Source organism: Portunus trituberculatus, chromosome 9, assembly GCF_017591435.1.
Source record: "Portunus trituberculatus isolate SZX2019 chromosome 9, ASM1759143v1, whole genome shotgun sequence".
NCBI classification, from domain to species: domain Eukaryota; kingdom Metazoa; phylum Arthropoda; class Malacostraca; order Decapoda; family Portunidae; genus Portunus; species Portunus trituberculatus.
Genome location: NC_059263.1, coordinates 3057501 through 3084225, shown reverse-complemented (window position 1 = coordinate 3084225; position 26725 = coordinate 3057501). Strand labels below are relative to the sequence as shown.

Here is a 26725-nt window from a genome sequence, read left to right as displayed (position 1 = left end):
TCATTGTTAACCTTACAGAAAACAATAAAATGGTTAGAAAAAACAATTCCAAAAACATTCAATGGAAAACTAACTCAAATAAAACACATGCACACACACACACACACACACACCTCCGACTCATGAGTGAGGGCCAGGACATGTGAGTCACCAGCCGAGATGTCCACCACCCTGAGACCGGACAGCTCCTCGATGGGCCGTGGGCGGAGCATGGTGGCCTCAGAGGAACCCATGGCCAGGCAGGGTCCCGTTCCCCACACCCACACCTGAAAATGACCGTTGTCACCGCCCTGTGCCGCGCAGCGGTGGCGGGGCGAAGAGGCTGGTCAGTGTGGTGGTTATGGTGGCGACAAGGGAGGGAGGGCAAGGGAGATGAGGGAGAGGTGAAGTGAGAAGCAAGGCAAGGGAGAGTAGGGAAGGTAAAAGGGAAGGAGAGAAGCCTGGTGTTATGTGGAGCAATCGGACGCCAGGCAGTGATGGCTTGGGTGGCAGTGATAGAGATTTCTGTTGCAAGTTGCTATTACTCATAAAACGTTGAGTGGGAAACAGGTTCTAGTGATTAACGTTATCTCCAGAGGTGTCTCAGTACTCCTCTCTTGAAGCAGTGAGTGAAAACAAAGTGGGATGTTAAACTCTAAATGGTTTCTTAATATTTTGTACATTTCCACATCATCATCATCACCATCAACTCATACTGGACAACACTTCCACAATATCAGAGAGCTTCATAAATCTGCATTGACTGAGATCTGTGAGTAGAAGTGCCTCACCTGAGCAGCACTGATATTAAAAGCAGAAAACACATTACTTTATTCTCACACATTAGAGAGAGTCATGAATCTCCCCTGACTGAGAGATCTGTGTGTGGAAGTGCCTCAAATGAGCAGCACTGACACACAAAGCAGAAAACACACTTTATTCTCACACAAAGGCTGAAATTACTCACTGGGATTAATGCAACGTAGCCACAACTCACTGGCGTCCTTATCAGCAAACAGAGAAAAAGAAAGAGACAGAGAGAGAGAAACTACAGCCTACAGGAGTATTTATTAAAACCATGCACTGACAACATGAGTAATAGTACTTTGATAAAAAAAAAAAAAACTAAGTAAAAAAATATAATCACATAAACTACGTAAGGATTAAACATTAGACAAAATTAATATATATAAAGCTAGACTATTACTGCTTCTGCTGGAATGAAAATAAATAAATAAAAAATAACAATAAGAGAAGAGCATGTGAAGCCAGAAAGTTACCCTGTGCAAAAGGCAGAAACAGACACAAATGAACACACACACAAACCCAAAGCAAAACAAAGCAACACCTGGAAATATACACAAAACACTTGACCACATGCGAGAGCGAGAGCGAGCGAGCGAGAGAGAGAGAGAGAGAGAGAGAGAGAGAGAGAGAGAGAGAGAGAGAGAGAGAGAGAGAGAGAGAGAGAGAGAGAGAGAGAGAGAGTATTCCAATGTCCCTCAGTCAGTCCCTAAGGTCTTGGTGACGTCAATAACAGCTTTCTTTACAAGGCTGGTGAACGGAGAGCTTGAGTTTTGTACAAGTAGTTATAAAGACAGACAGTTCCATCCCTTGTGTGTCTGTTTTGTTAGGCACACACTGTAGACGTTAGTGAATTTAATGCTTTTTATCCTTACACACTTTACTTTCAATTCTACATTTCATTCAAAAAGATATCAGAGAGAAAAACAATGAAGAAGGAAGAAAACAAAGAAGAAAATGACAAGAAATAAAAACAAAAGAAACAAAAAAGCAAAGAAAATAGATAAAGAAACACACGCACACACACACAAAATTAAATGACAAAACAAGACAAAACAAGAAGAAAACCAAGAAAAAGCAAGAAAAAAAAAACGGGCATGAAAATAGACAGATAGAGAACACACACACACACACACACACACACACACACACACACACACACACACACACACACACACACACATCATTCATAGATTAGCAAGACACCAAAGCAAAGAGCCATGACCACAACACACATCCAGACACACTCAATAAAAGCCACTACTGACATCATTACAACACACACACACACACACACACACACACACACACACACACAGCTGATCATACAAGCACACACTGTACATGAAGCCAAGGCACCTCACAGCCACAGAAGACATGCCACAGCTTAACAAAGACCTCGATTGGTAAGCAGAGGGAGTAAGGGATAAAACAGACCATGCTGCACTTCAAAATAAGCTAAAAATAAGTAAACAAATTAGGGTGCATGTATGTTGTCAGGCTCAGATTAAAGAAGCATTATATATCAGTTAGTATCCTAAGAGATTTTGTAGCAGTAGTAACAGTGGTAGTGAAAATAATCAAAGTATAAAGGAGATATGAGTCTTGGAGGTGATGGAAAGGAGAGAGTAGCCAGTAAGGACACACATGGAAACAGGAAACAGAGGAAGACAAAAGGATCAGGCAAGGAAAATATAAAGGCAACAGAAAGAACATGAAAAAGAGACAAGCAAATGAAGGAGAACCAAGCAGGAAAGAGTAGAAGGAATACAGGAAAAGATGAAGGGAGAGAACAAAGAGAAAAGGAGGAAAAACAACAGATAAAATGAAGAAGGAAGGACAGATTGAAGACATGAAACAAAGAGATAGAAAAATAAGGAAATAGGATAAGCAACGGAAGAGGAAGAAAATGGAGAGTAAAGAGAGTAAGTAATGAAAAAGAAAGAGGCTAAAAAGTAAGATAGACAATAAAGCAAACAACAGAAGAACAAGATGAAAGAATAAAAGAGGAATGAGTGATATCAGCAGAATAAGAAGAGAGAAAAAAAGAGAAAATCAAAGAAACAATAAGAAAAAAGAAAGAAAAGAAGTTGGCAGTATGAAACAAGAGTTAGCAGAGGAGAGAAGGATGAGAGAGGTGAACAAGAGTGAAGGCCACAAGCATGGTAAGGAACAGAGATGACCAGGGGGAACAGAGGAGAGCGGAGAGCGTGTGGCAGTGAATCAGTCGATGTGTAGGGAAGATACCAGTCAGCACCCCACCTTTCTTCAGGGTGTGTGGTGGAAGCTGGTCAAGTCAGTCTGCCCCCAGCCCCAGCAGCCCCACCAAGGACACAGGTAAAGGGCAGGGGAGGAAGTAGGGAGGTTCTGCGTCACACCACGGGTCACATCGCAGCAAAACAACCACTCCCACAAGTACCCACACACCACCAACCCAGCACGTCACCTCCTTGCCTCACAAAACTAGACAAGCTGCTTATAATTGTGTGATGTGTGTAGACCTGACTCTGCGCTTGGTGATGGTGTTTTGAGAGGCGAAGGAGTGATGGTGAGGGTGGTGAGGGAGCGTGGGGAAGTGATGGCAGGAAATGGTGATCTTGCTACATAGGAAGGCACTAGTCACACCACTCTGGCACCTTGAGATGACCTTCACTACACACACCAGGGGAAATGCAGGGAATTGGATCATCATGTGTATGTTTTTACCTAGTTGTATGTCACAGGGTTCAATTGGGGCTCATAGTGACCTGTCTTCATATCAACATTTATCCAACTTTTTCTTAAATTTTGCACACTTTCTGCTGTTACAATCTCTACACTTAATCTCTTCCCATGTGTGTGTGTGTGTGTGTGTGTGTGTGTGTGTGTGTGTGTGTGTGTGTGTGTGTGTGTGTGTGTGTGTGTGTGTGTGTGTGTGTGTGTGTGTGTGTGTGTGTCAGGGAATACATCTTTTCAAACACTAGTGGCAGAGGTTAGACATAAAAACAAGAGTGTGCCAATAAACAAATCTCTCAAAACACCAACAACTGAAATGTAAGGTGTGATTTTCCTTCAATTTCTCCCCAAACACCTTAATTTATCATACTGGCAACTGTCAAGAGACAAAAACACACATGGACTTCACCAAACTTAACAAGCCAAAACGTGACAGAACTCTTAATCTCCAACCAAAGAGAAAATAAAGCAAAGAATTAAACATTGCCTAATTTAAGAGCATTACTTTGCGAGAGAGAGAGAGAGAGAGAGAGAGAGAGAGAGAGAGAGAGAGAGAGAGAGAGAGAGAGAGAGAGAGAGAGAGAGAGAGAGAGAGAGAGAGAGAGAACAAGGAGGAAAAAACCAAACCCATTCTGTGACTCAACATAACAGCTTTGTGGGGAGAAAGTGGGCATCAAAGTGGCGCTACAAGTGTGTTCTGAGTCAGCGGGGAACATAGGGACAGTTCTGATGATCTCACCTGCATCTGCCTCCACCAAGACAACGTGACAGCAGCAGCAGGTTTGGGGAGGACGGGAAGGGAAGAGAAGGTTGGGAATAAGAGGAACACCACCACACAGAAGCACATAAATACTCACCCACACACACTTATACACACAATGCCACAATGTTGACACACAGACAGACAATTAATAGCTGCTACAACATGATATACAACTGTGCATTGTCTACACACTGTTGCTTCCTACGCATTGTTTGAGTGACGGTGGACAGTGCGACAGTGACGGTTGATGGGACAGTACACACTCCCTCCCACACAAGCAGACAGTTACACAAGAGGTACAGATGGGTCCAAAAAAACACACATTCAAACACTAGATGGATGGATGAAAGGGAGGGACGTTAAGACACACACACACACACACACACACACACACACACACACACACACACACACACACACACACACACACACACACACAGACAAAGAATTCAGACAGGCACAGATGGAAGGCACACAAAACACACACACACACACCTTTACCAACCCCACCAAGACACATACATACACACACACACACACAGGTAAAAGGGGATAAAAAGCCAGCTGGATTTAAAACAACCCCCAAACCTCACACCACCAGAAAACCCCACCCAGATAAGAGGCAACACCAGGGAGCAGGGAGGCAGTGGTGATTGGTGATGGCAGACCGTGACACCTTGAGACACATATGGCCAACAGAACACCAGAAGCATTGATCTCACAAACAAAGGGCAGGAGGGAACGACAGGAGGGTTAAACATGAATATCTTACTGTACTTAGAGGCTATTGAATACTAAATCTCACTCTAAACCTGCTTATCAACTGACAGGCCTGTATTGTGAAACGCTTAGCTCTCTCACCATCAGTGCTTTCCAAAGGCTGTAATTAAAGATGCTCATGTCTTTATGGTTCTGGGTGATAGACTGGCAAGATTTCTAGTTTATTACAAGGAGAAACTTTCTTGAAAACCAGGCTAGTTGTCTCTGTGGCCTTGGAAAATTGTCGTAGTGAGAGGGGAAGGCTCTGAATACAGACATAAAAGCCTGACTGAACTAACTGACTATATTAGCTGAAGAGTTACAAATTGATAGACTGACTGACAACTGAGTGGTGAATATCAGCTAAAGTCATGAAAGTGTTGATAGATGGCTAACCAGCTGTAACTGTCTAGGCTAGCTGGCTATGGCACCCTAAGCACACCTGACTCACATAAACATGACCTCTACACTTCAACACTGACTCACCAGCAGCCTGTAACTGTGTGGGCTGGCTGGCTGGGGGACTAACCTGACCGTGGGCTGCCAGGGCGAGGGAGACCTGTGTGCCAGTTGTCAGCTTGCGCACGGTGAGTCCCTGCAGCGCGTCCACCACCCTCGGCCGGTACACTTTAGCTGTGTCCCCGTGGCCCAGCTTGCCGTGGTCCCCTGGGGTAGTGGCACGGTATATATGACAGGTTGTTGAGTTTTTATTTCTCTTTTTTTTTCATGCAAGAAGGGAAGCTGGCCAAGGGAAACAAAAGATAAAAAAGACAAAAAAAGGCCCCCTTGAGATGCCACTTCCTTTAGAGAAAAAATGGAATCAGCCAAATGTCAGAGAGTTGTGTTGAATTACCTTCTAAGTCTGTCATTCCCAGTATAAGGTAAAGGAATATATGTTGGATCATCTACTCAGTCTGTCATTTCTAGCATAAAGTGTGTATGTTGTATTTCCTCATTAGTTAGTTATTTTTAGCACAAGGTAAGAATGTTGCATTATCTATATAGTCTATCATTTCCAGTATAAGGTAAGGGTATATATGTTGCATTACCATCTTAGTTTAAATAAACATTCCCCATTGATGTCACTCCTCTTGCTGACCTTCTAGAAACCATGAAGTGAATAAATAGAGGCAAAACAGTGACAAGGAGACTCACCTGAACCAAACGACCACACCGTCCGGCCGTCAGCAGAGAGAGCGAGTGTGTGCGCGCTGCCACACACCACCTGCCCCACCCCTGAGATGTCCCGCACCAGGGTGGGAATGTTGCGGCTCGTGTTGTCCCCGTGGCCTGGGGTAGAAGGTGGTCACTAAATAAGCAACAAACACACACACCTACAAATTTCATTACTTTATTCTTAGGTGTATCCACTCACCAAGACGGCCGTAGTCTCCCTCGCCCCAGGTAAAGAGCTCCCCCTCCTGTGTGACGCAGGCCGAGTGACGGTACCCAGCGGACACCCAGCGCACCACCTTGCTGGTCAGCGGCCCTGCCACTAACCTTGGGTACTTCTGGGTGACATTGTTGCCGTGGCCCAGCTTGCCATAGTCACCTGCACACACACAGATGGGACATGAAGCAGGCTAGGTAAAATGTTGCAAGGGAGGGAGGGAGGGAGGGAGGGAGGAAGGGAGGGAAGAAGGAAGGAAGGAAGGAAAGACAAAAGAAAGGAAGAAGAAAAGGAAGGAAGGAGAGAAGGAAGAAAGGAGAGAAGGAAGGAAGAAGGGAAGAAAGGAAGGACAGAAGGAAGGAAGGACAGAAGGAAGGAAGGCATATAAACCCACCACAAACACCTTACAATCTTTCCATATCCTATAAATCCACATAAACTTTTCAATCACTTCAGAAAAAAAACATTTCCAAATAGGAAGGAGGGAAGAAAGGAAGGTGATAAGGAAGGAAGGAAGGAAGGCAGATATACCCAACACAAACACCTTACATTCTTCCCATACACCATAAAATCCACACAAAACTTTTCAATCTAAAAAAAAGAAAGAAAAAACATTCCCCAATCATACACATCCAAAACAGAACCACACACACACACACACACACACACACACACACACACACACACACACACACACACAAAGCCTCACCATCTCCCCACACTCTAAAACCCACACATAAATTCTTCCATCTCAAAAAGACACGCCCAATCACACACAACACACGACAACCAAAACAACACAAACAACAGCCTCACCATCTCCCCAAGTGAAGACCTGCCCGGAGGTGGAGAGGGCAATGGTATGTCCGTCACTGCCCTTGGAGGATGACACTCTCCTTAGCCGTGCATCAAGGTGGAGTCTCTTCGGTGACGCCTGGTTGTTGGAGTCCCCGAGACCTAGGCGACCATAACTCCCCTTCCCACAGGCGCTGATCCCCCATCCCTGTGCACTACAAAGGTACAATATTGGCCAGCCTCCACCTGGAATGTAAGATGGATAGAATAGTGGTGAATGATTGAGAGTACTGGTGAAGTCTTGCATTAGAGAGGTGGACAGAACAGTGGTGAATGATTGAGAGTACTGGTGAAGTCTTGCATTAGAGAGGTGGACAGAACAGTGGTGAATGATTGAGAGTACTGGTGAAGTCTTGCATTAGAGAGGTGGACAGAATAGTGGTGAATAATTGAAAGTACAGGTGAAGTCTTGCATTAAAGAGGTGGACAGAATAGAGGTGAATGATTGAGAGTACTAGTGAAGTCTTGCATTAGAGAGGTGGACAGAATAGTGGTGAATGATTGAAAGTACTGGTGAAGTCTTGTATTAGAGAGGTGGACAGAAAAGTGGTGAATGATTGAGAGTACTGGTGAAGTCTTGCATTAGAGAGGTGGACAGAATAGTGGTGAATGATTGAAAGTACTGGTGAAGTCTTGCATTAGAGAGGTGGACAGAATAGAGGTGAATGATTGAAAGTATTGGTCTATTTGGTGTTTAGTGGTGGAATGTAAGAGTGATCAGGTGAGGAGAAGTGTTGGTAGTGTTAACATGGTCTATCTGGTGATTGGTGGTTCCTTCGTCCCTGTGACTCTCCTCCATCAGTGTTAGAGAATGGAAGGGTAGATGAGGAGTGTGGAATGGAGGGAGGGAGAGAAGGGAGGGGAGGAGGGAAGATAGATAGAAAGAAAGAAAGAAAGGACAGGAGAAAGGAGAAAGAAAGGAAGAAAGAAAGAATGAAAGGGAAGAAAGAAAGAAAGGACAACAGTGAAGAAAGAAGATAAGAGGAAGAAAAGAGAGAAAAGAAAAAAGAGAGAGGAAGGAAGGAAAGAAGGAAGGGAGGGAGAAAGTGAGGACAGGAATAAAGAAAGAAAGAAAGAAAGAAAGAAAGAAAGAAAGAAAGAAAGAAAGAAGAAGGAAGGAAGGAAGGAAGGAAGGAAGGACAGAAGTGAGAAAGAAAAGTAGGAAGAAAAAGAAGGAAAGAGGGAGGGAAACAAAGATAAAATTTCAAGGTTAATTTAGGTTAGGTTAAGAAGCAACTTATTACCACACGTCGAGGAGCTTTAGGTAACAGACAGATTACATGGTCACCTGCTGCACACAGACAGATCACATAGTCACCTGCTGCACACTACTGAAGGCGTGGGTCAGCTTGGGGGCGAGTATCTTGTCCTGGGTCCCTTCTGCCAGCTGGTGGGAGGAATTGCTGCCCCAAACGTAAACATCACAGGATTCATTGTTGTCTGTAGCCACCTCCTCACATGAGTCACCAATGCAGGTGCGGGCGTATTCACCTGCAGAAGAGGAGGACGTGGTAGTGGTTGTGGTGGTGGTGAGGAAACAGAAGGATGGTAGTAAAAGAAGTGATTACAAAATTTCCTGTATTTAACCCCTTCAGTACCATGACACATTTCCATATTTATTTTCCTTACTATTTGGTGATTCTATACAGCTTCAGGAATTCATGTGGGGGATTGAAATAGAGAAGACTGTGGCTATTAATCATCTGACCTCCATAGACCATTCCTAATGCTAATGAAATGGTCTGATCATACACAAATCTCAAGGTAAAATTGTGTCCCAGTACTGAAGGGGCTAAGGTTACACGTTAGACAATATATTGCATAAAAAAAAAGGAGATAGAAAAGGAAAGCAGATATTATGAAGCAAACAGAATAGTAATAGAAAGAAGCAACATCAGTCTGTCTGTAGTGAGGAGAGACTAACATACTAATACTAACATGCTAATAGTGCCAGTTTCTCCATGAGCAGAAGAGCAGCTGTGTAGAAGGGCACAGTGCCATCTGGTCTGACGATGCTGGGCGACATCCCCACCAGGCACTCTCCACTCTGGGCCAGTGCGTTCATCACCTCCTGCAGGCAGCTCCCACTGATGCAGGTCCTGGGGGAGAGGGGTGTCAGAGGTAAGCACTGCAATTATACAAACACTTCAAAACATTTATCCCTTCCTTTTGACTAATTCTCTCAGACTTGCATGGGACTGGCAACTAAGTGAGTCTTTTTTTTTTTTTTTTTTTTTTGCCTTGTCCAGCTTCCCCCTCTTACACACACACACAATATATATATATATATATATATATATATATATATATATATATATATATATATATATATATATGTACAGCAGGTGTTTGCTTACCCATCCGATGAGTCGTCAGCAGCAGTGGTGGCAGCAGTGAGGGCCATGTGCACCCACTCCAGCAGGTAACGCAGAGACCCTCGCTGCAGACTCAGACCCAGCAGCAACTCAGCACTCAGCTTACGTCCTGCCAGTCAATGAATCAGTGAATGTTGTGTATCCTTCACAGAGCTGCTGTAATAAGCCTTCACATGTCAAGAGTCATTCACCTCATCAAAGGACAGCTGGAGAACAATGGCATGACTACAACACCAAGCCAAGGTGACGATACAACTCACCAGGGCAACTCATATAAGGAACATCACAAGAACAGGAAGCCCAGATGACAAATATGAATCACCAAAGGATAGCATATTAGGAACATCACAAAACCACATGTCAAAGTTTCACCCAGCCTGGAATGACAAGACAACTGAACTAAGCTTGCCGCCTCACCAGTGCGATCTGCTGGAGAGGAGGGCTTGGCGGTGTCCCCGAGGAAGGTGGTAAGCTGGGCAAGGGAGGCCAGACCAACACGAGGCAGCTTGGACTCCACCGCCAGGGAGAGTGGAGGGAGCGCCTGCACCACTGCCACAGCCGTCCCCAGCACTTCAGAGCACAGGCTGGCCCCACCTGCAACACACAACACAGGCTGGCACACAGAGGCTATGAAAGGCGATGGTCCTATTTCAGTGTTTTAATTTAGCAAGGACAGTTTTTATATACTATTATGATTTCTTTCCTTTTTCATTATCTTCTGACAATAAATTAATATGGAGGGAGTGTAAACTTACTCCTAACGGATAAAAAGAATACATGTCTGTCTGCTTGTCTGAATAATAAAAGAGAATAGAGTTGAATTTACCACTAACGTGTCTAAACTGTATAACACATTCTCTCTCTCTCTCTCTGACTTACTGTTGTTAACCCAGCCTAGCCGCAGGATGGAGAAGAGCAGGGACAGGCCAGTCTGCACCCCAAGCTCCACCAGTGCCTCATTCGCTGACAGTGCTGGCCCCATTCCCTGCAGTTCAGCGGACGGCCCTCGCTCACCTGTCCCCATCAAGGCCTGCCACATCCACCAGAGAAATTAGCGTGGGAAAACAGGAAAGCATGTTAGAGAAGCAAATAGTCCAAGAAAAAACAGGAAAGGATGTTGAAAAGGGCTTTATAGGTACAAATACCCATCAAAGAAGAAAAACAGGAAAGGGTGTTAAGAGATGCAAATATCCTATCAAAGAAGACAGTGGGTTAAGAAAAACAGGGAGGACATAGGGAGGTGATATGAACATGTGAAGGGTCCAGGAAGCCACACACTCACCCTGTCCCTCTCACGGCTGCCCTGGTGAAAGCTGCGGGACAGAGCATGGTAGATCCGCTGCAACACGATGAGACGCTTGTGTAGCAGAGCCGAGAACCGAGGCTGGGCGGCGGTTGAACTGGAGGGAAACAGCGGATGTGGTTGTCATTATTGTTGCTTCTCCTGTGAATCCCCTCCACCTTCTGACTTCTTCCACTGTGTTGTTGTATCCGTGCAACAATTTGCCCAACAACTCATACCAGACACAAGAAATCTCCCTAAGTGTACCAGTTTATCAGACAAAGTTTAAACACATCTCATATTATCCCCATCACTTGAATAAGGTAAATTTAAACCCTTAGACACTGCACACCATTCAATCCTGGAGCAATAAGAGAAGGCAGGGCAGAAGGACAACTAGATAGAGGGTCGAGATGAAAAGGCTTGACTGGCCTGGAAGAAACAGAAAACAGACAAAAAAAATTAATAAAGATTGGGAAAGTTTTGCTGGATTGCTCTAGAAGAAGAACAAAAAACAGACGTAAAGATGAATAAAGACTGGAAAAGTATTGTTGGACTGCCTGAAAAAAAAGGAAGAGGTAGAAAAATGAGACAATGACATGATAAGCAGCCACAAGAGAAACATAAACAGGGAATGGGATAACTGAGTGGGTCCAGAGACATACCGAGCAAGAGCTGCCTGTGATGCCAGGAGGGCATTGACATGGTTGAGTTGGTCTGCTGGGGAGGGTGGCTCTGGCTCATAGTCTGGCAGCTGGGGGCCTCCATGCATCACACAGCCAGGTCCTGCCACCACCACCACCTCCTGCACCACCATATACAAAACTTAGCAAGAAGTGAAAAGTATATAAAGGATAGAATTCTATACAACTTAGCAAAGGAGTGAAAAATATGAAAAGGATAAATTAATACACGTCTTAATAAGGAGTTAAAAGTATATAAAGGATAGACTAATATAACTTAGCATAGAAGTGAAAAAGAAAAGAAAAGGATAGATTAACATATCACTAAAGGAGAAAAGGACTATTATGTAACCAAAGAAATTGTAAAATAGACTTATTATTTGATATGGCGAGTTTGAGAGGCAAAAACATCAACACCAATCACAAATCAGAGCTAAATTAAACCCTTCAATAATAATGGGGTACCTATTATCATCTGCTCATCCTTATGCTAATACAGACTACTTTGTTCCATTACCATTGTTTACCTTACCCCCATCACTAGCCATCATCTTCCTCGCATCACTTCATCTTACCTTGCCTCCCTTCATCTTCCTCCCATCATTACCCCTTGACTTGCTCCCATCACAACCTCTTATCTTGTTCCCATCACTATCTCTTGTCATTATCCATCTCCTTCCTCCCATCTTGCTCCCATCACCACCTATCACCTTTCTCCCATTACAAACCCTTTATCTTTTTCCCATCACTTCCCTTCATCTTTTTCCTAATACCATGCCATACCTTGCTCCCATCAATTTTCACAACCCATCAACTTGTTCGTATTACCACTTCTTATTTTATTCCCATCACTTCCCTTCACCATCCTCCCATCTTGTTCCCTTCACCTTGCTCCAACTGCCATCCCTTATTTTCCTCCCATCACCGATCCTTAACTGGCTTACCCTTCAACTTACTCCCATCACTATCCTTTATCTTATTCCCATCACTTCCCTTCATCTTCCTCCCATTACCACCCCTTATCTTGTTCCCTTCATCTTTATCTATTTTGTTCCCATCACCACCCTTCATCTTCCTCCCATTACCCCTTATCCTGTTCCCTTCACCTTCCTCCCATCACTACTTCTTAATTTGCTCTCCCCTTCACCTTACTCTCTCATCACCATCTCTTATTTCATTTCCCTAATCTTCCTCCTATCACCTCCCATCATCTTGTACTCTTCACCTTCTTCCCATCATCACCCTAATCTTCTTCCCTTCACCTTCCGTCACCCCATACCTTGTTCTCCAGCAGGCGGTCATACAGGACGAGGGTGGAGTCACGCAGAGCAATGGCCTGGCAGTCCTTCAGTAGCCAGGAGGATGTGAGGTGCTCCGCCCACTTGAGCTTGACTGTGGGCGGAGCGACAGGAGGGACACTGCCCACCACACCCCCCTCCATCCTCCTCTGCTTCTGGAACCACCTACGCTACCTGGAACACAATACCCTGTCTGTCTTTGTTTATACTTTGTTATAATTAATTTGGTAACTCACTAGGTTTATTTTTCTGCTCTTTTGTGCCTCTTAGATTTGTAACAACAGCATGTCAGTCAATTTTACCTAGACTCTCGGAAATACACTGCCCTGTCTGTCTGTTTACACTGTTTTAATTCATTTCGTAACTCAATGGGTGTTTTTTCCTGCCTTTTTGTACCTCTAAGCTTTATATAGACCATGTCAATTAGTTTTACAAAGACTTCCTAAAATACAATGTTCTTTCTGCTTATTTTCCAGCCATAATTCCTCTCATAACTCAGTGGGTATTTTTTTTCCTGCCTTTTTGTCGCTTTTCACATTTATAAAAACAGATGTCAATTAGTTTTTCCTATGCTATCTGAAACACAACGAACTCTGTCTATCCGCTTACTCTGTTAGAATTCATTTGGTAACTCAGTGAGTCTTTTTTTTTTTTCCCTCCCGATTTGTACTTCTAAGCTGAATAAAAACAATGTCAATTAGTTTTATGAAGACTTTCTGAAATACAGCACTCTTTCTGCTTATTCTCCCATTATAATTCCTTTCTTAACTGTCTTTTTTTTTCCTGCTTTTTTTGTAGCTCTAAGGTTTATAAAGACAGATGTCAGTTAGTTTGACCTACACCCTCTGAAACACAATGCTCTGTCTGTTTGTTTATTTACTCTTCATTTATAATTTCTTTGATAACTCACTGGAGCTTTTTTTTCCTGCCTTTTTATACCTCTTAGCTTTACAATAACAGATGATGTCAATTTCCTCCATTTCCTTTCTATCTCCTGTTTCAATCCTATTTTCTTCATTTATTATCTTTTTCTCTCCCTTTCCTTTGTTGACCAATAGTGTGGCTTCATACATATGATGTCAAACCAGCTTCAGGAAAGAACTTCAAATTTGGAGCCAGCAGGAAACAAGGAGAGCTGGAGGGATGTGTATATTGAGACAGTCCCACAACAGCCACATTTCCACCATTCATTCATTATTCATTTTTCTTTCCATTTCCTTTCTATCTCCTGTTTTCATCTCAATTCCTCCATTTATTATCTCCTCTTTCTCTTTCCCTTGCCCAATAGCGTGACGTCAAACCCGCTGAGTGAAAGATTTGCGAAGGTAGTCAGGAAACGAGTCGAGCTGGAGGGACATGTATATTAGGACAGTGCCACATTAAATCACCTGCAATACTAATCAATCCACTCCCACAGACACTTCCCGTACTTCCCCACAGCACCAGCACCCGTCACTCAGGTATTCCCAATCAGCTGTGCTCCCCCAAACACTCACCACCACCCCCCACCACCCATCCTCACACACTACACCTGCATTTACACCATTTTTACCCCATAGACCCCATACACGGCAGCAGGAATACTATACACACCAGCTGGAGTTAGAGGAAGGCGTGCATCCCCTCTATAGCCCTAGGGTCACGTGGGGAGTTAGAATTAGTGAAGTATCTGCGGCTTTCTCTCCACGGGCCTGGCAGCTGATCACCAAAACAAACCTCTGCTGGCTGTTGTGTCGTAGCCAGCGTTGCCAACTTTCACTTACTACTTAAAAAGGTATATTCGTCACGTTATTCATGGTATGTATATTAATCTTTCTTTTTTTCTTCATTTATTTACTGTTATCTATTTATTGGTTTTAAGGGAGATGGAAGGTGAGTAGTGGTGACTTACTACTTCTCGTTAAAAGGTATATTCGTGTCATTATTCATGGTATGTATATATATTAATCCTCTTTTTTTTTTTTTTTGTCATTTATTTACTATTTTTGGTTTGTTTGTTTTAATGGATATTTAAGAAGAGTAATGGTCACTTTTCCGCGTTACACTCGATCACTACTTGTCGCTATTAAATCAGCTGGCTATATTCGTCACATTATTCATGGTGTAAATATTAATCCTCTTTTTTTTTCATTCATTTACTGTTATCTATTTATTTGTTTTAACGAATAAGGAAGAAGAGTAATGGTGACGACTTCTCGCTGTGACTGGTATTTTTTTCTTATTTGTATTATTCATGTTCTTTCTTTTTGTTCTTATCTAGATAGTATAAAGCATGTATGTACTTTTTATGGAAGAGAAGGAGCTGGCAATACAGAAATTGAAAAAAAAAAAAGGTCCACTTGATTGTAAGATTAAGAGAGTAAGCGAAGTCTGTGATAAATGTCTTGAAACCTCCCTCTTAAAATAAGTAATTAAAAAGATTACTCATGGTATACATACCAACAAACTTTTTATTATTCATTTATTATTATTATTATTATTATCTATTTAGCTGTAGTCGGGTGCCAACTCTCCTTTGTCATTTGTCGCTAAAAGGCGCTAAATTCATTTTTCTATTTTTTTATGAAAGAGGGGAGGCTGGCCAAAAGCAACAAAGAAATGATAAAAAAGACCCACCTGATTGCCAGATCCCTACAAGATTAATAGCGTGCGCCAAAAGTCTGGGACAAAATGTCTTAATGATTGATTGATTGATTGATTGCTGCATTAATGATTAAATACAACAAAGGAGGAGGATGGACCCCACATAAGGGTAGACACACACACATTATAAGAATATAAGTAATGTTAATTGAAACCTCCCTCTTAATAGAAGCAAAGATTATTCATGGTACACGTATTAATCCTCTTTCCATTATTCATTTATTATTAACTATCTATTCGTTGGTTTCTTTTTATTCTTACTTTTTTGTTCTTATTCTTGACAGGAAAGCATGCATGTATGTATGTGATAAAACACTCACAAGACCACCCCGCCCTCCCCCACACACACACAGCCATACACGCTCAAACCACTTAAAACACTCAAAACTAACTCGAAACACACTCAAAATACCATCCAATACCTCAAAATACCAACAAACATACTTAATTCTCACTAGAAACACCCCAATTGCACCCAAACCACCCTACACCACAAAACACACTCAAAAGACACCCCAGACCACTTAAAATACTCGACATTATCCCAAAGCACACTCAAGACGCCATAGAAAAAAAAAAAAAACTCAGAACAAAACGAATTGCTCAAACTCACTCCTACAGTATACTCAAAACAGGCAAAGTACACCTAAAACCATCTTACACACTTAAAACACACAAAATACACCCATAACACACTTATAAGACCACAAATATACTCAAAACACCTTGTAACACCATCAAGCATACTTCAAACACCTCAAATATATCCCCCAAAAATAAAAATGTATTATAAAGAACGGCAAGATTACAAATGAGACTTGGCTAAATTTTGTAGCCTGGTTCCTCCTCTCTTCTTCCTTCTCATCGTTTGTTTCTCCTTTTGTCTTCCTTCTACTACTTCCATCTACACACCTGATGCTAGAAACACACGAGAACACGTAGAAATCTGTAGATATAAGGCAAAATATTGACAAACTGGAGGGCTGGGGAAGAGAGACCCCAGCCAAGGCCTATGATGAGTCACCACATTGGCTGTGACGCCATCAAAATGCGCGGGAACAGCGGTGACTACGCTAATTACGTAAATAATTTCAAAAATGACTTATAGAAAAAACATAGCCACAGCCGAATGTTTGCTATTTTATGACTTGATAAATACTTTAACTAATATTCACAATATGAAAACATCTCTAACCTAACTAGTTTTTAAATAAATGTTTGAATTAAGTATGGTAAATATAAAAACATTTTCGTTTTAAAAACTCTTATAGAGTCCTGCTACTTTCACTTAACGAGTATTTTAACACACTTTACAAAGTTTGAGCTTTCTTTTAAAACATTCTAGAACGAGTTAGAGTGTGAACCAAAAAACCTAAACAAATAAAGTTAGCTATATAAAATGTACATTCAACAGGACCAAACACTATTTCAATGTCCACATATTTGACTCAATAACTTTAATTCACACTTAAAAGAGCATAGACGATTCTTTAATACCATAAAGGTCCAGTTATGGCTTGAAATTAAAAATCACTAAATGGGAAATCGTAAATTTTGGCCGTTTTAAAGACTCAAACTTGCTTCATAAAACACCACTAAACGCCACATATTTACCGAACGGAGGCACGGAACACTCTTCAAACACAACAAAATATTTATAGAAACCATAAAAACATAACATGGAAGCGTAATATTACAGTTAGGAAATATATGAGAAAAGTATTGGAAGCAGCTAGCGGGAGCCGGCTGCCGGGGGGCCGGGGGGACCGCGGGGCGGCAACATCAGTGGAACAGACGGGCGCCATGTTGCCTCTATCCTTTTGCCACCTACCCCGTTAAACCTATCGCCTTTTCAATATGTGAGTATAATTCGAGTTGTTTTCACTTTCATATGTGAAAGAAACCTAGCAATAAGCGAATGGCCTTAAGAATACCTTTGATAAATGAAGGTGGGCACTGTGGCAGTGTTGACTGGCTTGCACTGCTGGTTCACCACTTCACCTTGTCAATTGGGGCTTGATGCTGCTGATAATCCGGAATACGGCAACACTCCTCACCTGTGTGTATGTATGTATCTCTGTTTGGGTGTATATAGGCATGTTCTGCATGTGTTGGTGGTATCTGAGTATGTTTACGAGTGTTGGGGGTTCTTACTGGTTGGGCTCCCGAGGGAACCCCGCATGGCTAGCACGCCAGCCCTAGAAACAGATACTAAGGGGAGCATGGCAATAAGGAAGGGCTAGAAAGTGTGCTAATTGCCAAAAACAATGTCAGGATCAGTTTTCACAAAAGTCAGAGGTCACCCAAGAAGATAGACAGACCCTTCTTAAAGCTGTCAAGAGAGTCTGATTCAGCCAGATTGTTAGGAAGGGAGTTCCAAGCTTTCACCACTCTGACGGAGAAGAATCTGTGTCTGGCATCACGATGACTATGAGGAACAAGGATTTTGTAGCAATGACCTCTCGTGCCAATAGAAGGGGCTAAGGTGAACAGGTCGGTAGGAGAGATTGGGGAGAGATTATGAAAAATCTTCCAACATTTGATTAAGTCTGCACGTACCAGCCTCCCTTTGATAGAGTATAGATTCAAATCTGCGAGACGCTTAGCATAAGGCTTGTTTTCAAAACCTTGAATCCTTTTTGTTCACTGTCGCTGAACTGATTCAAGCGGTTTTAAGTCAGTACTATAGCCCGTATTCCAGACGGTAGATCCAAACTCCAGAAGTGGGTGAATATGAGAAAAGAGAGAAGATGATAGATATGCATTTATTATTTAAGTATGTTTATGAGTGTTGGAGGTATTTGAGTGTGTTTACGAGTGTTTTGGGTGTATATGACTGTGTTTTTGAGTATGTACATGGTGTGTGGCTGTGTCAAGGTATGTAGCAAGACTGACCAGTAATTCCAGACACACCACTGCCACCACCAACATTGACAAACAGACACTGTTGCCTGTCGGCTGTCACTTGGTTTGTTTGTGATGGCAGTACGTGTCTAGTATAAATGTCTATGATAACTATTTATTATTAAATCTATTAATGAGACACTATGCTTTTACAAATTTCATATGTCGATTCATTGGTTATTGTGAAATTTTTTCTTTTCGTTATTGTATCCAGCTTTAATTATTTGTCAAAACAGTAATTAGTTTTGCAGCGAATGTTTGTTATCCTATCATTTATGTTATCTCCTGCAGGAAAAGAATAAAAACGAGGTATTTGAAAGGCAGACTATGATATTTCTTTCATTTTCTCTCTCTCTCTCTCTCTCTCTCTCTCTCTCTCTCTCTCTCTATATATATATATATATATATATATATATATATGTGTGTGTGTGTGTGTGTGTGTGTGTGTGTGTGTGTGTGTGTGTGTGTTTGAATAGTAAGCATATCTATCATCTTATCTATCAAATTACATAGATTAATATATTTATTTATCTATCTGTTTATCTGTCTTCCTGTTTAGTTACCTATCTATCACCCTGATCACCTGCTTATCTATTTATTCATCGATCTTCACACATATTAACAAGCCTGCATGGATGGGTGGTGGCAAGAGTGTTGGGTGGCAGGGTGTGGGTGTGGCTGCTGGTTGGGGAAACATTACTGGGTTAAGTGCAAGAATTTACCAGTTTTGTCAGTCTTTCATGGCTTTCTCTGGTACATTCCTGAACTCTCTGCCTGCTTTTGTATTTCTTTTTTACTTTAATTGAAGTGAATCACAGTCTTTCTTAGACATTCAGGAAAATAAAATAATACTAAGTTTCAGAATCATGCTTTCTCTCTCTCTCTCTCTCTCTCTCTCTCTCTCTCTCTACAACCGGTTTACTAATATATTTGAGTAAAACACTTCCCTTTGTGGTAGTTTGTTGCTCCATCCTGCAGAACACATTTCATTTGAACACACAAAGGGCACAGTGTTTTAATAATAAGCATTCAATCAGGTTGCATGCATGTGGTGATGTGCACCACATGCACCACATTCATGCAACTTTAAGAAAAAAACAAAAGGAAGAAAAAAAAGACTATTTAGGTACAAAGGTGCTCATTTCTGCCTCAAAGGAACCGGGTGCATCTCATTACTGGATGTATCACCAGGTCTTGATGTGCATGCAGCAGGACTAACACCTCTGCAGACATACTGTACATACATACTTTTTTTTTTTTCCTTCTTTTAATGTTATAACCTATAGCACCTGTAGATATACTTGTAGAGTATGGGAAGCACTGTTCAGTTTCCACCCATTAGTGGCACAGGCAATTTTATTTATAGTGATACCCATCTTGGGGCCATATCACCACCCCAGCACATCTTTGGTGTAAGGCAATTATACCTCCATGTAGAACTTGGGTATCATGGTAACATACTATGCAATATTAATTTAACATGTATGTGTTCATGAATAAGGCTGCCATCACACATTGGTGAGCAGGTTGTCCCAAATGGTTGTGTGGGGCGTGGCAGTAGTAATGGTGCCTCGAGTGCATGTCGCCTGGATGGGAAGGCTTCAGTTATTGTGTGAGTGGTGGTAAAGTGTCAGTAAGGAGTGTTGCTACCTATGGCCTGACCATTTCATTCTGAGCTTTTCTGAGTTGTCCTGTAGAGTCGCCACACTTGTACCTCATTCTCTCTCTCTCTCTCTCTCTCTCTCTCTCTCAGGTAAAAGTAAAAATGTTGAGTAAAATATATTTGTATAAATTTATTGAAGACATCATAGCTACAAAAACAGACTGTTAACCCTTACGCAAGTGCATAACCTTCTTCTGTACACGCCAGGGAGTGTGGGGTGGCAGGGCCACGGGGCCACGGGTCCGGGAGGCACGAGGCCTTGGAGCAAGGGGAGGGTGGGGGGCGGGGTTGCTAATCCTAAGAGAATAAGTTATAAGACAGAAGCATTTCCAGAGAAAATGAATGAATGAAAAATAATTAATCTTAATTATTGTATTATGTTACACAACCCCAAAGTTAAAAGTGAATAACTTCGAAAAAAATGTATAAACGGAAAAAAAGTAATAATAATAATAATAATAATAATAATAATAATAATAAAAATAATAAACAATAATAATAGTAACAGTAATATCAATGAATTAGTCTGTCAGTCAAGGAAAGAGTTTTACAAAATTACAAGTTGTCCATTTATATATATATATATATATATATATATATATATATATATATATATATATATATATATATATATATATATATATATATATATATATATATATATATATATATTAGAAAAATAATTTTTAAAAGGCGATTGTATTAACAATAACAATTATGCGTTTTCTTTTTTTTCAGTAATCAGAGCGAGAGGAGATTGAGAAAGACAAAAAACAAAACAATACTGCAAGTGAGATATGGCAACAAGGAGAGGTTTGGCAGCGGGGCGACAGGTGATACACAACAATGTACAATAATCATGGAGAGAGAGAGAGAGAGAGAGAGAGAGAGAGAGAGAGAGAGAGAGAGAGAGAGAGAGAGAGAGAGAGAGAATAATACAACTAATTACAACCAGACACTTCATGATCAGAGAAAATAAGTTATAAAAGCAAAGATGGAGATGAACAAGAGAGACAGACAGACAGACAGATAGATAGACTGGAGAATAAGACGTAATAATATTAATGAATTAATTAACATATCAAAGCTGTCCTTAAAACATCACTGTACATTTATATAAAACAGTAATAATAATAATAATAATAATAATAATAATAATGATGAAAAATAATAAGACAAATGAGCTGAGGAAACAAATAATCATATAAATAACTAAAAAATTACTGTTATGTAACACCAGGTAGAATAATTGACCTTTGAGTGGTCTTACATATGCCCATAAGTAGTAGTAGTAATAATAATAATAATAATAATAATAATAATAATAATAATAATAATAATAATAATAGTCAAAACGCTCGGTCCTTTTAAAAACTATTATATATATTACACCAACCGAGCATTTCATTCTCTTTAAAGTTTAAAAAGGAAACGCACACACACACGCACACACACACACACACGCATGTACTCGTATACACACACACACACACACACACACACACATGCACACACACTCAAAGTAATTACAAAGTGTTCAAATGATATCTATGTTGCCTTTTCTTCTTCCTCTTCTTCACTTTTCTTTTATTTATATGGAAGGGAAGGGAGAGGATGGGAGGGGAGGGGAGGTGAGAGGAACAGCTGCACATAGAAGGGAAGGGGGAAGGGAAGGGGAGAATTGACAGGAAGCATTTTTCATCTCTATCTCCTATTAAAAAATTGAGACGTTGAGAGTTAGAGACAAAAAATAAAAGAATCACAAATATCGTTCAATTTCTTGCATATTTTGGGTGAATGAGGCAGTGTATGTGTGTGTGTGTGTGTGTGTGTGTGTGTGTGTGTGTGTGTGTGTGTGTGTGTGTGTGTGTGTGTGTGTGTGTGTGTGTGTGAGTGTGAGTGTTTATCATAGCTGCCTCTTTATAACTTCTATACAGGCTTCTGGGGTGGGATGGGAATGAGTGGGGGGAGGAGAGAGGTCAGAGAGAGAGAGAGAGAGAGAGAGAGAGAGAGAGAGAGAGAGAGAGAGAGAGAGAGAGAGAGAGAGAGAGAGAGAGAGAGGAGGGGTGGCTGAGTATTATTAATTGAGGGAAACACTAGATAGAGAAATATAGAAGAAAAATAATAGAAAAGGACAGAAGAGAGATAGAAAGAGATATGTAGGAGGAACAAATGAATAGAGAGAGAGAGAGAGAGAAATGAAAGAAAAAAGTGGAGAGAAAAAGAGAGAGAGAGAGAGGAGGTATGGGATAAAGGTAAGGACAGATAGACAGGGAGGAGGAGGAGGAGGAGGAGGAGGGCAGGGTGCAGGATTGTGTTCCATTGAGGTGACAGTTCGTTAATTCATCACATCAGTTGTAGTTGTTGTTGTTGTAGTTGTTGTTGTTGTTGTTGTGGCGTCCTTCTAGACACAGGGAGGTTTAGCACTGGGAAGGCCACGGCTATCACAATGAAAGGCTGTGTGATTTGGACGGGCGGACGGTTACTACCACAGCTGAGAGAGAGAGAGAGAGAGAGAGAGAGAAAAGGAGAGAGATAGATAGAGGGCTGGAGAGGGAGAGGGAGAGACAGACAGCCACAAGCGTTAGTGTCGGCTGGGTTAGGAAAAAATCAAGATGAAAAAACTAAAAGAAAAGAACGAAAAATGGTGAAAACAATAAAAATTGTGGAAAAAAAAGGGAAGAGATAAAGAGAGAGGAAGTGAGTGAGTGAGTGAGTGAGAGAGAGTTATCCCAGCACTGATAAGACGTCTGGGTGAACAACAAGAACACTGACAAATAAAAAAAGGTAACTCATAGCTAAACAATAAAAATGCTAATATATATATATACGTGTACATACATATATATAAACACAGCGAAGAGAAATTAGAGGCATTGATGTCGGTGGTTCCTGTTGTTGATGTTATAATTGTTAATGTTGATGTTGTTGTTGTTGTTGTTGTTGTAGTGGTCATGGTAGCCATCGCTGACTTGGTGCTGAGATGCAGGGCGCCGCACAGCAGGGCAGCGGGGCGGCGGCCGGGGCGGGGCGCGGGGGGACGGGGGGCGGGCGGTCTATCACCATCGCCGTCACCACCGCCGTCGCCGTCACCGCGCAGGCTGCCGACTCCAGCCTTCCGCGGGTGAGCAAACAAAGCAGGCCGGCCGGGGAGTGGCGGCGGGCTGCTGGGACGCGTGCAGGCAGCATGGGGGGGCGGGGGGCCCTCGCTGAGTGTGTCTCGGGGCGTCATGCCGCTCAGCACCAGTCAGCCATGTAGTTGAAGTCCTTGAACAGTGTCTGGTCGGACTCGTTGAGGTGGCGCGGGTCCTTTGGCGGCGTCAGGGCGGGCTTCTCCAGGGTGAACTCCTCGTCAAAGTTGCTCACGTCCTCCGGGGAAGTCTGCAACACACAAACACACTAACATTAACAACATACACTAATAACACACACACACACACACACACACCCTAAAGCATCACATATTTCTAACAACATAAATCCCTAGAGATAAGCAGATAAGCCATGTACACTTCACTATGATAAAACACATGTTCTCTCTCTCTCTTTTTTAGTCACAACACACCCACCCACACATCTATCCCTCCTCCTTCTCCTCCTCCTGCTTCCCCCTTCCCTCCCTGTCCCTCCTTTAGTGATAAGACACCCAAAGCAAGGCCAGAACCTTCACTTGAAGCATCTCACTCTTCATCACACACTATAACCCCTAACTTACGTGCAGACACACACATATACAAACACTTTTACTTTCTCAATGCTCCTATCTCTCCTTTCCTCTCCATATCTCGCTTTCCTCCCTGTTATCTCACAAGGCTTTCTGTGTTCTCTCACCCCTTTTCTCTTCTCTTCACCTCCACCATCCACGAGACAATCAGTGTGAACTCTAGAACCCCTTGGCTACTTCTGAGCTTCCATAAGTATGTTGGTCAGTCAGTCAGTCACTCACTCACTCAATGTCTCACTCACTGCCTAACTCATTCCCTGTCACACTTACTGCCTTACTCACTAACTCATTCACTGCCTTATTCACTCACTCACTCATTCATCCACTGCTACACTCATTCATTCATTCATTCACTGCCACACACTCTGCCTCACTACCTGCATCACTCACTCACCAAGCACTCAAACACCTCCCACTCCCCTCCTCCACCCCCTAACACTCACCACAGTGGGGACGAAGGGCGGTTTAACCTTGCGCTGGAGGAGGTCGTCCCAACACACACTGCGGAAGAATTGCTGTTTCTTCACATCCTCCGCATCCTTCTCGCTGGCACCCAGGCGGCGGTCGGGGTGTTTCCGCAGCAGCTTCCTCATGATGGCCACAGCCTCGATGGACAGGAAGCGTGGGTACCTCACCTCATCGTTCACTATGCTGTCAAACACTTCCTCCTCGTCATCGCCAGGGAACGGTGACTGTTTAGGAGGGAAAGACAAGAGTGGTGTAAATTTCCATCTTGTGTTGAGGGATGTGGTGTGTGTTGTATGTGCTGGTGGGTGAGGAAGGGAAGGGAAGGGAAGAGAAGGAATGGAAGAAGAGGGAAGAATGGTGTTGTTAGGAATTAAGGAAAGGAGAGAAGGAGATAAAATGAAAAGGATCCGATATAAAGAGAAGAGGAGGAGAAGGAAGAGAACACCAAATGAAAAGAAGAATAGGAGGAAGATGATGAGGAGGGCACTGAAAGGAACGAATGAGAGAGAGAGAGAAAGAGGAAGGTATTGTGAGGAGGAGGAGGAGGAGGAGGAGGAGGAGGAGGAGGAGGAGGAGGAGGAGGAGGAGGAGGAGGAGGAGGAGGAGGAGGAGGAGGAGGAGGAGGAGGAGGAGGAGGAGGAGGAGGGCACTAGAATCAAAGTTCAACTGATGGAGGAAGGAGGAAAAAGGGGAATAAATCAGTGAGTTTCTCCAAGGTTAAAATGTTCATTATCTAAAAGGAGATAGAAAGAAATGAAATCCTTCAACTTGAGAGAGAGAGAGAGAGAGAGAGAGAGAGAGAGAGAGAGAGAGAGAGAGAGAGAGAGAGAGAGAGAGAGAGAGAGATGCAAGGACAAGGATTCATAGATTACCTAAATATAGAAAGGACAGATAAAAGGATAAACACTGCAATAAGATACCAAGATAGATACACGAGAGAGAGAGAGAGAGAGAGAGAGAGAGAGAGAGAGAGAGAGAGAGAGAGAGAGAGAGAGAGAGAGAGAGAGAGAGAGAGACCTACTCCTATTTCTCCCATGTGTTATCCAGGTGAGCCAAGATTAGATGGGTCAAGTAAACAGGTAAACAATCACACACACACACACACACCTCACTTGCCCAATCCAACACGTGACACACTCTCCCTCCTCTCCTTCCCCCCCACTCCCCACTTCCTATCCTCCTATAAGAACCTCTTCTCAACCTTTACTCCTCCCCATTTCCCTCCCTCCCCTTCCCTTCCCTCTCTCTCTCATCAGATTGTTTGTAAATAGAACCACAACCAATTAAAGGGAATCATTTATCAGAGGAACAGTGTTAATCTTATCTGATGTTGTGAGTCTAGGTGATGGGGAGAAGAGGCACGAGGGATGGGGAGATTTGGGGACACGTGAGATGGGAGAATAGGGTATGGTCTGCGTGGAGGTTAGAGAAAATGGTGGAGAAATAAGGAGATGGTATAAGTGTGTTTTTAAAGGTTCCAGTGATAGTTTTACAGGTTTCTAGTGGAAAATGACTGTTCTTTAAAGGTTCTAGTGGTGGCAGTGGTCTTCAATAATGTTTTTAAAGGTTCTAGTGGAAAGGACATTGGTTTTCAAGTGTGTTTTTAAAGGGTCTAGTGATAGTTTTACAGGGTCTAGTAGAGATGATAATGGTTTTCAAGGATGTTTTAAAGGTTCTAATGGTAGTGACAGTGGTTTTCAAGTGTGCTTAAAAGAATCTAGTGAAGTGACAGTGGTTTCCAAGAGCATTTTTAAAGATTCAAGAGAATGCTTACAAAATACACACAACATCAAACCAACACCACAAGACACTCACCTCCCCGACCAGCATTTCAAAGATGAGCACGCCAAGTCCCCACCAATCCACGGCCCGAGTGTAGGACGTCTCAGTGAGGACCTCCGGCGCTAGGAACTCAGGCGTGCCACAGAAAGTCCCAGTCCTGTCGCCGTAACCCATTCCTTCCTTGCAGAGGCCGAAGTCAGCAATCTTGACGTATCCTTCCGTGTCGAGCAGAAGGTTGTCAAGTTTGAGGTCACGGTAGATGATGCGGTTGTCGTGGAGGTACTGCAGGCCCAGGACGACACAAGCAGCGTAGAAAACGGCGCGAGGTTCATCAAATACGTCGGCATGGATGTGCATCATTAGGTCGCCGCCCGCTGCGTACTCCATGACGAAGCATACGTGTGTCTGTGGGGGGAGGAGGCCGTGAGGAGAGCTGAAGAGGAGTGGAGGAAGGGTGAGGAAAGGTGGAGGGAGGGGTGAAGAAGGGTGAGGAGGGGTGAAGGAGAGGTGAGGAAGGGTGAAGGAGTGAGAAGTGATGAAAGAAAGGCATGTGGAATGACGAGGATGGAAGGAAGGGTGTGTGGAACAGGGAGAGTAACAATAATGTGATAAACAGATCAGACACATACACCACCACC

The 26725-nt window shown here is 42.6% G+C and overlaps 2 protein-coding genes across 5 annotated transcripts in view; both read right to left on the bottom strand.

The window, feature by feature from the left end:
* Positions 1–14629, bottom strand: part of LOC123501584 (probable E3 ubiquitin-protein ligase HERC1) — a 51128-nt gene extending 36499 nt beyond the window's left edge. The window contains 15 exon segments of the mRNA XM_045250511.1: positions 114–290; positions 5550–5686; positions 6176–6310; positions 6396–6572; positions 7227–7403; positions 7406–7451; positions 8584–8756; positions 9204–9364; positions 9623–9749; positions 10058–10234; positions 10520–10670; positions 10923–11040; positions 11588–11727; positions 12885–13077; positions 14497–14629. Coding sequence (XP_045106446.1) covers positions 114–290; positions 5550–5686; positions 6176–6310; positions 6396–6572; positions 7227–7403; positions 7406–7451; positions 8584–8756; positions 9204–9364; positions 9623–9749; positions 10058–10234; positions 10520–10670; positions 10923–11040; positions 11588–11727; positions 12885–13046 — 2058 coding nt within the window. The 5' untranslated portion in view covers positions 13047–13077; positions 14497–14629.
* A 7289-nt stretch (positions 14630–21918) lies between these two features.
* Positions 21919–26725, bottom strand: part of LOC123501240 (serine/threonine-protein kinase N2-like) — a 131607-nt gene continuing 126800 nt past the window's right edge. For all 4 annotated transcript variants that reach the window (XM_045249961.1, XM_045249962.1, XM_045249959.1 and 1 more), the window contains 3 exons: positions 26121–26492; positions 24281–24529; positions 21919–23494 (listed from right to left, as the gene is read on the bottom strand). In XM_045249961.1, coding sequence (XP_045105896.1) covers positions 23351–23494; positions 24281–24529; positions 26121–26492 — 765 coding nt within the window. In that variant the 3' untranslated portion in view covers positions 21919–23350. The remainder of the gene's footprint in view (positions 23495–24280; positions 24530–26120; positions 26493–26725) is intronic.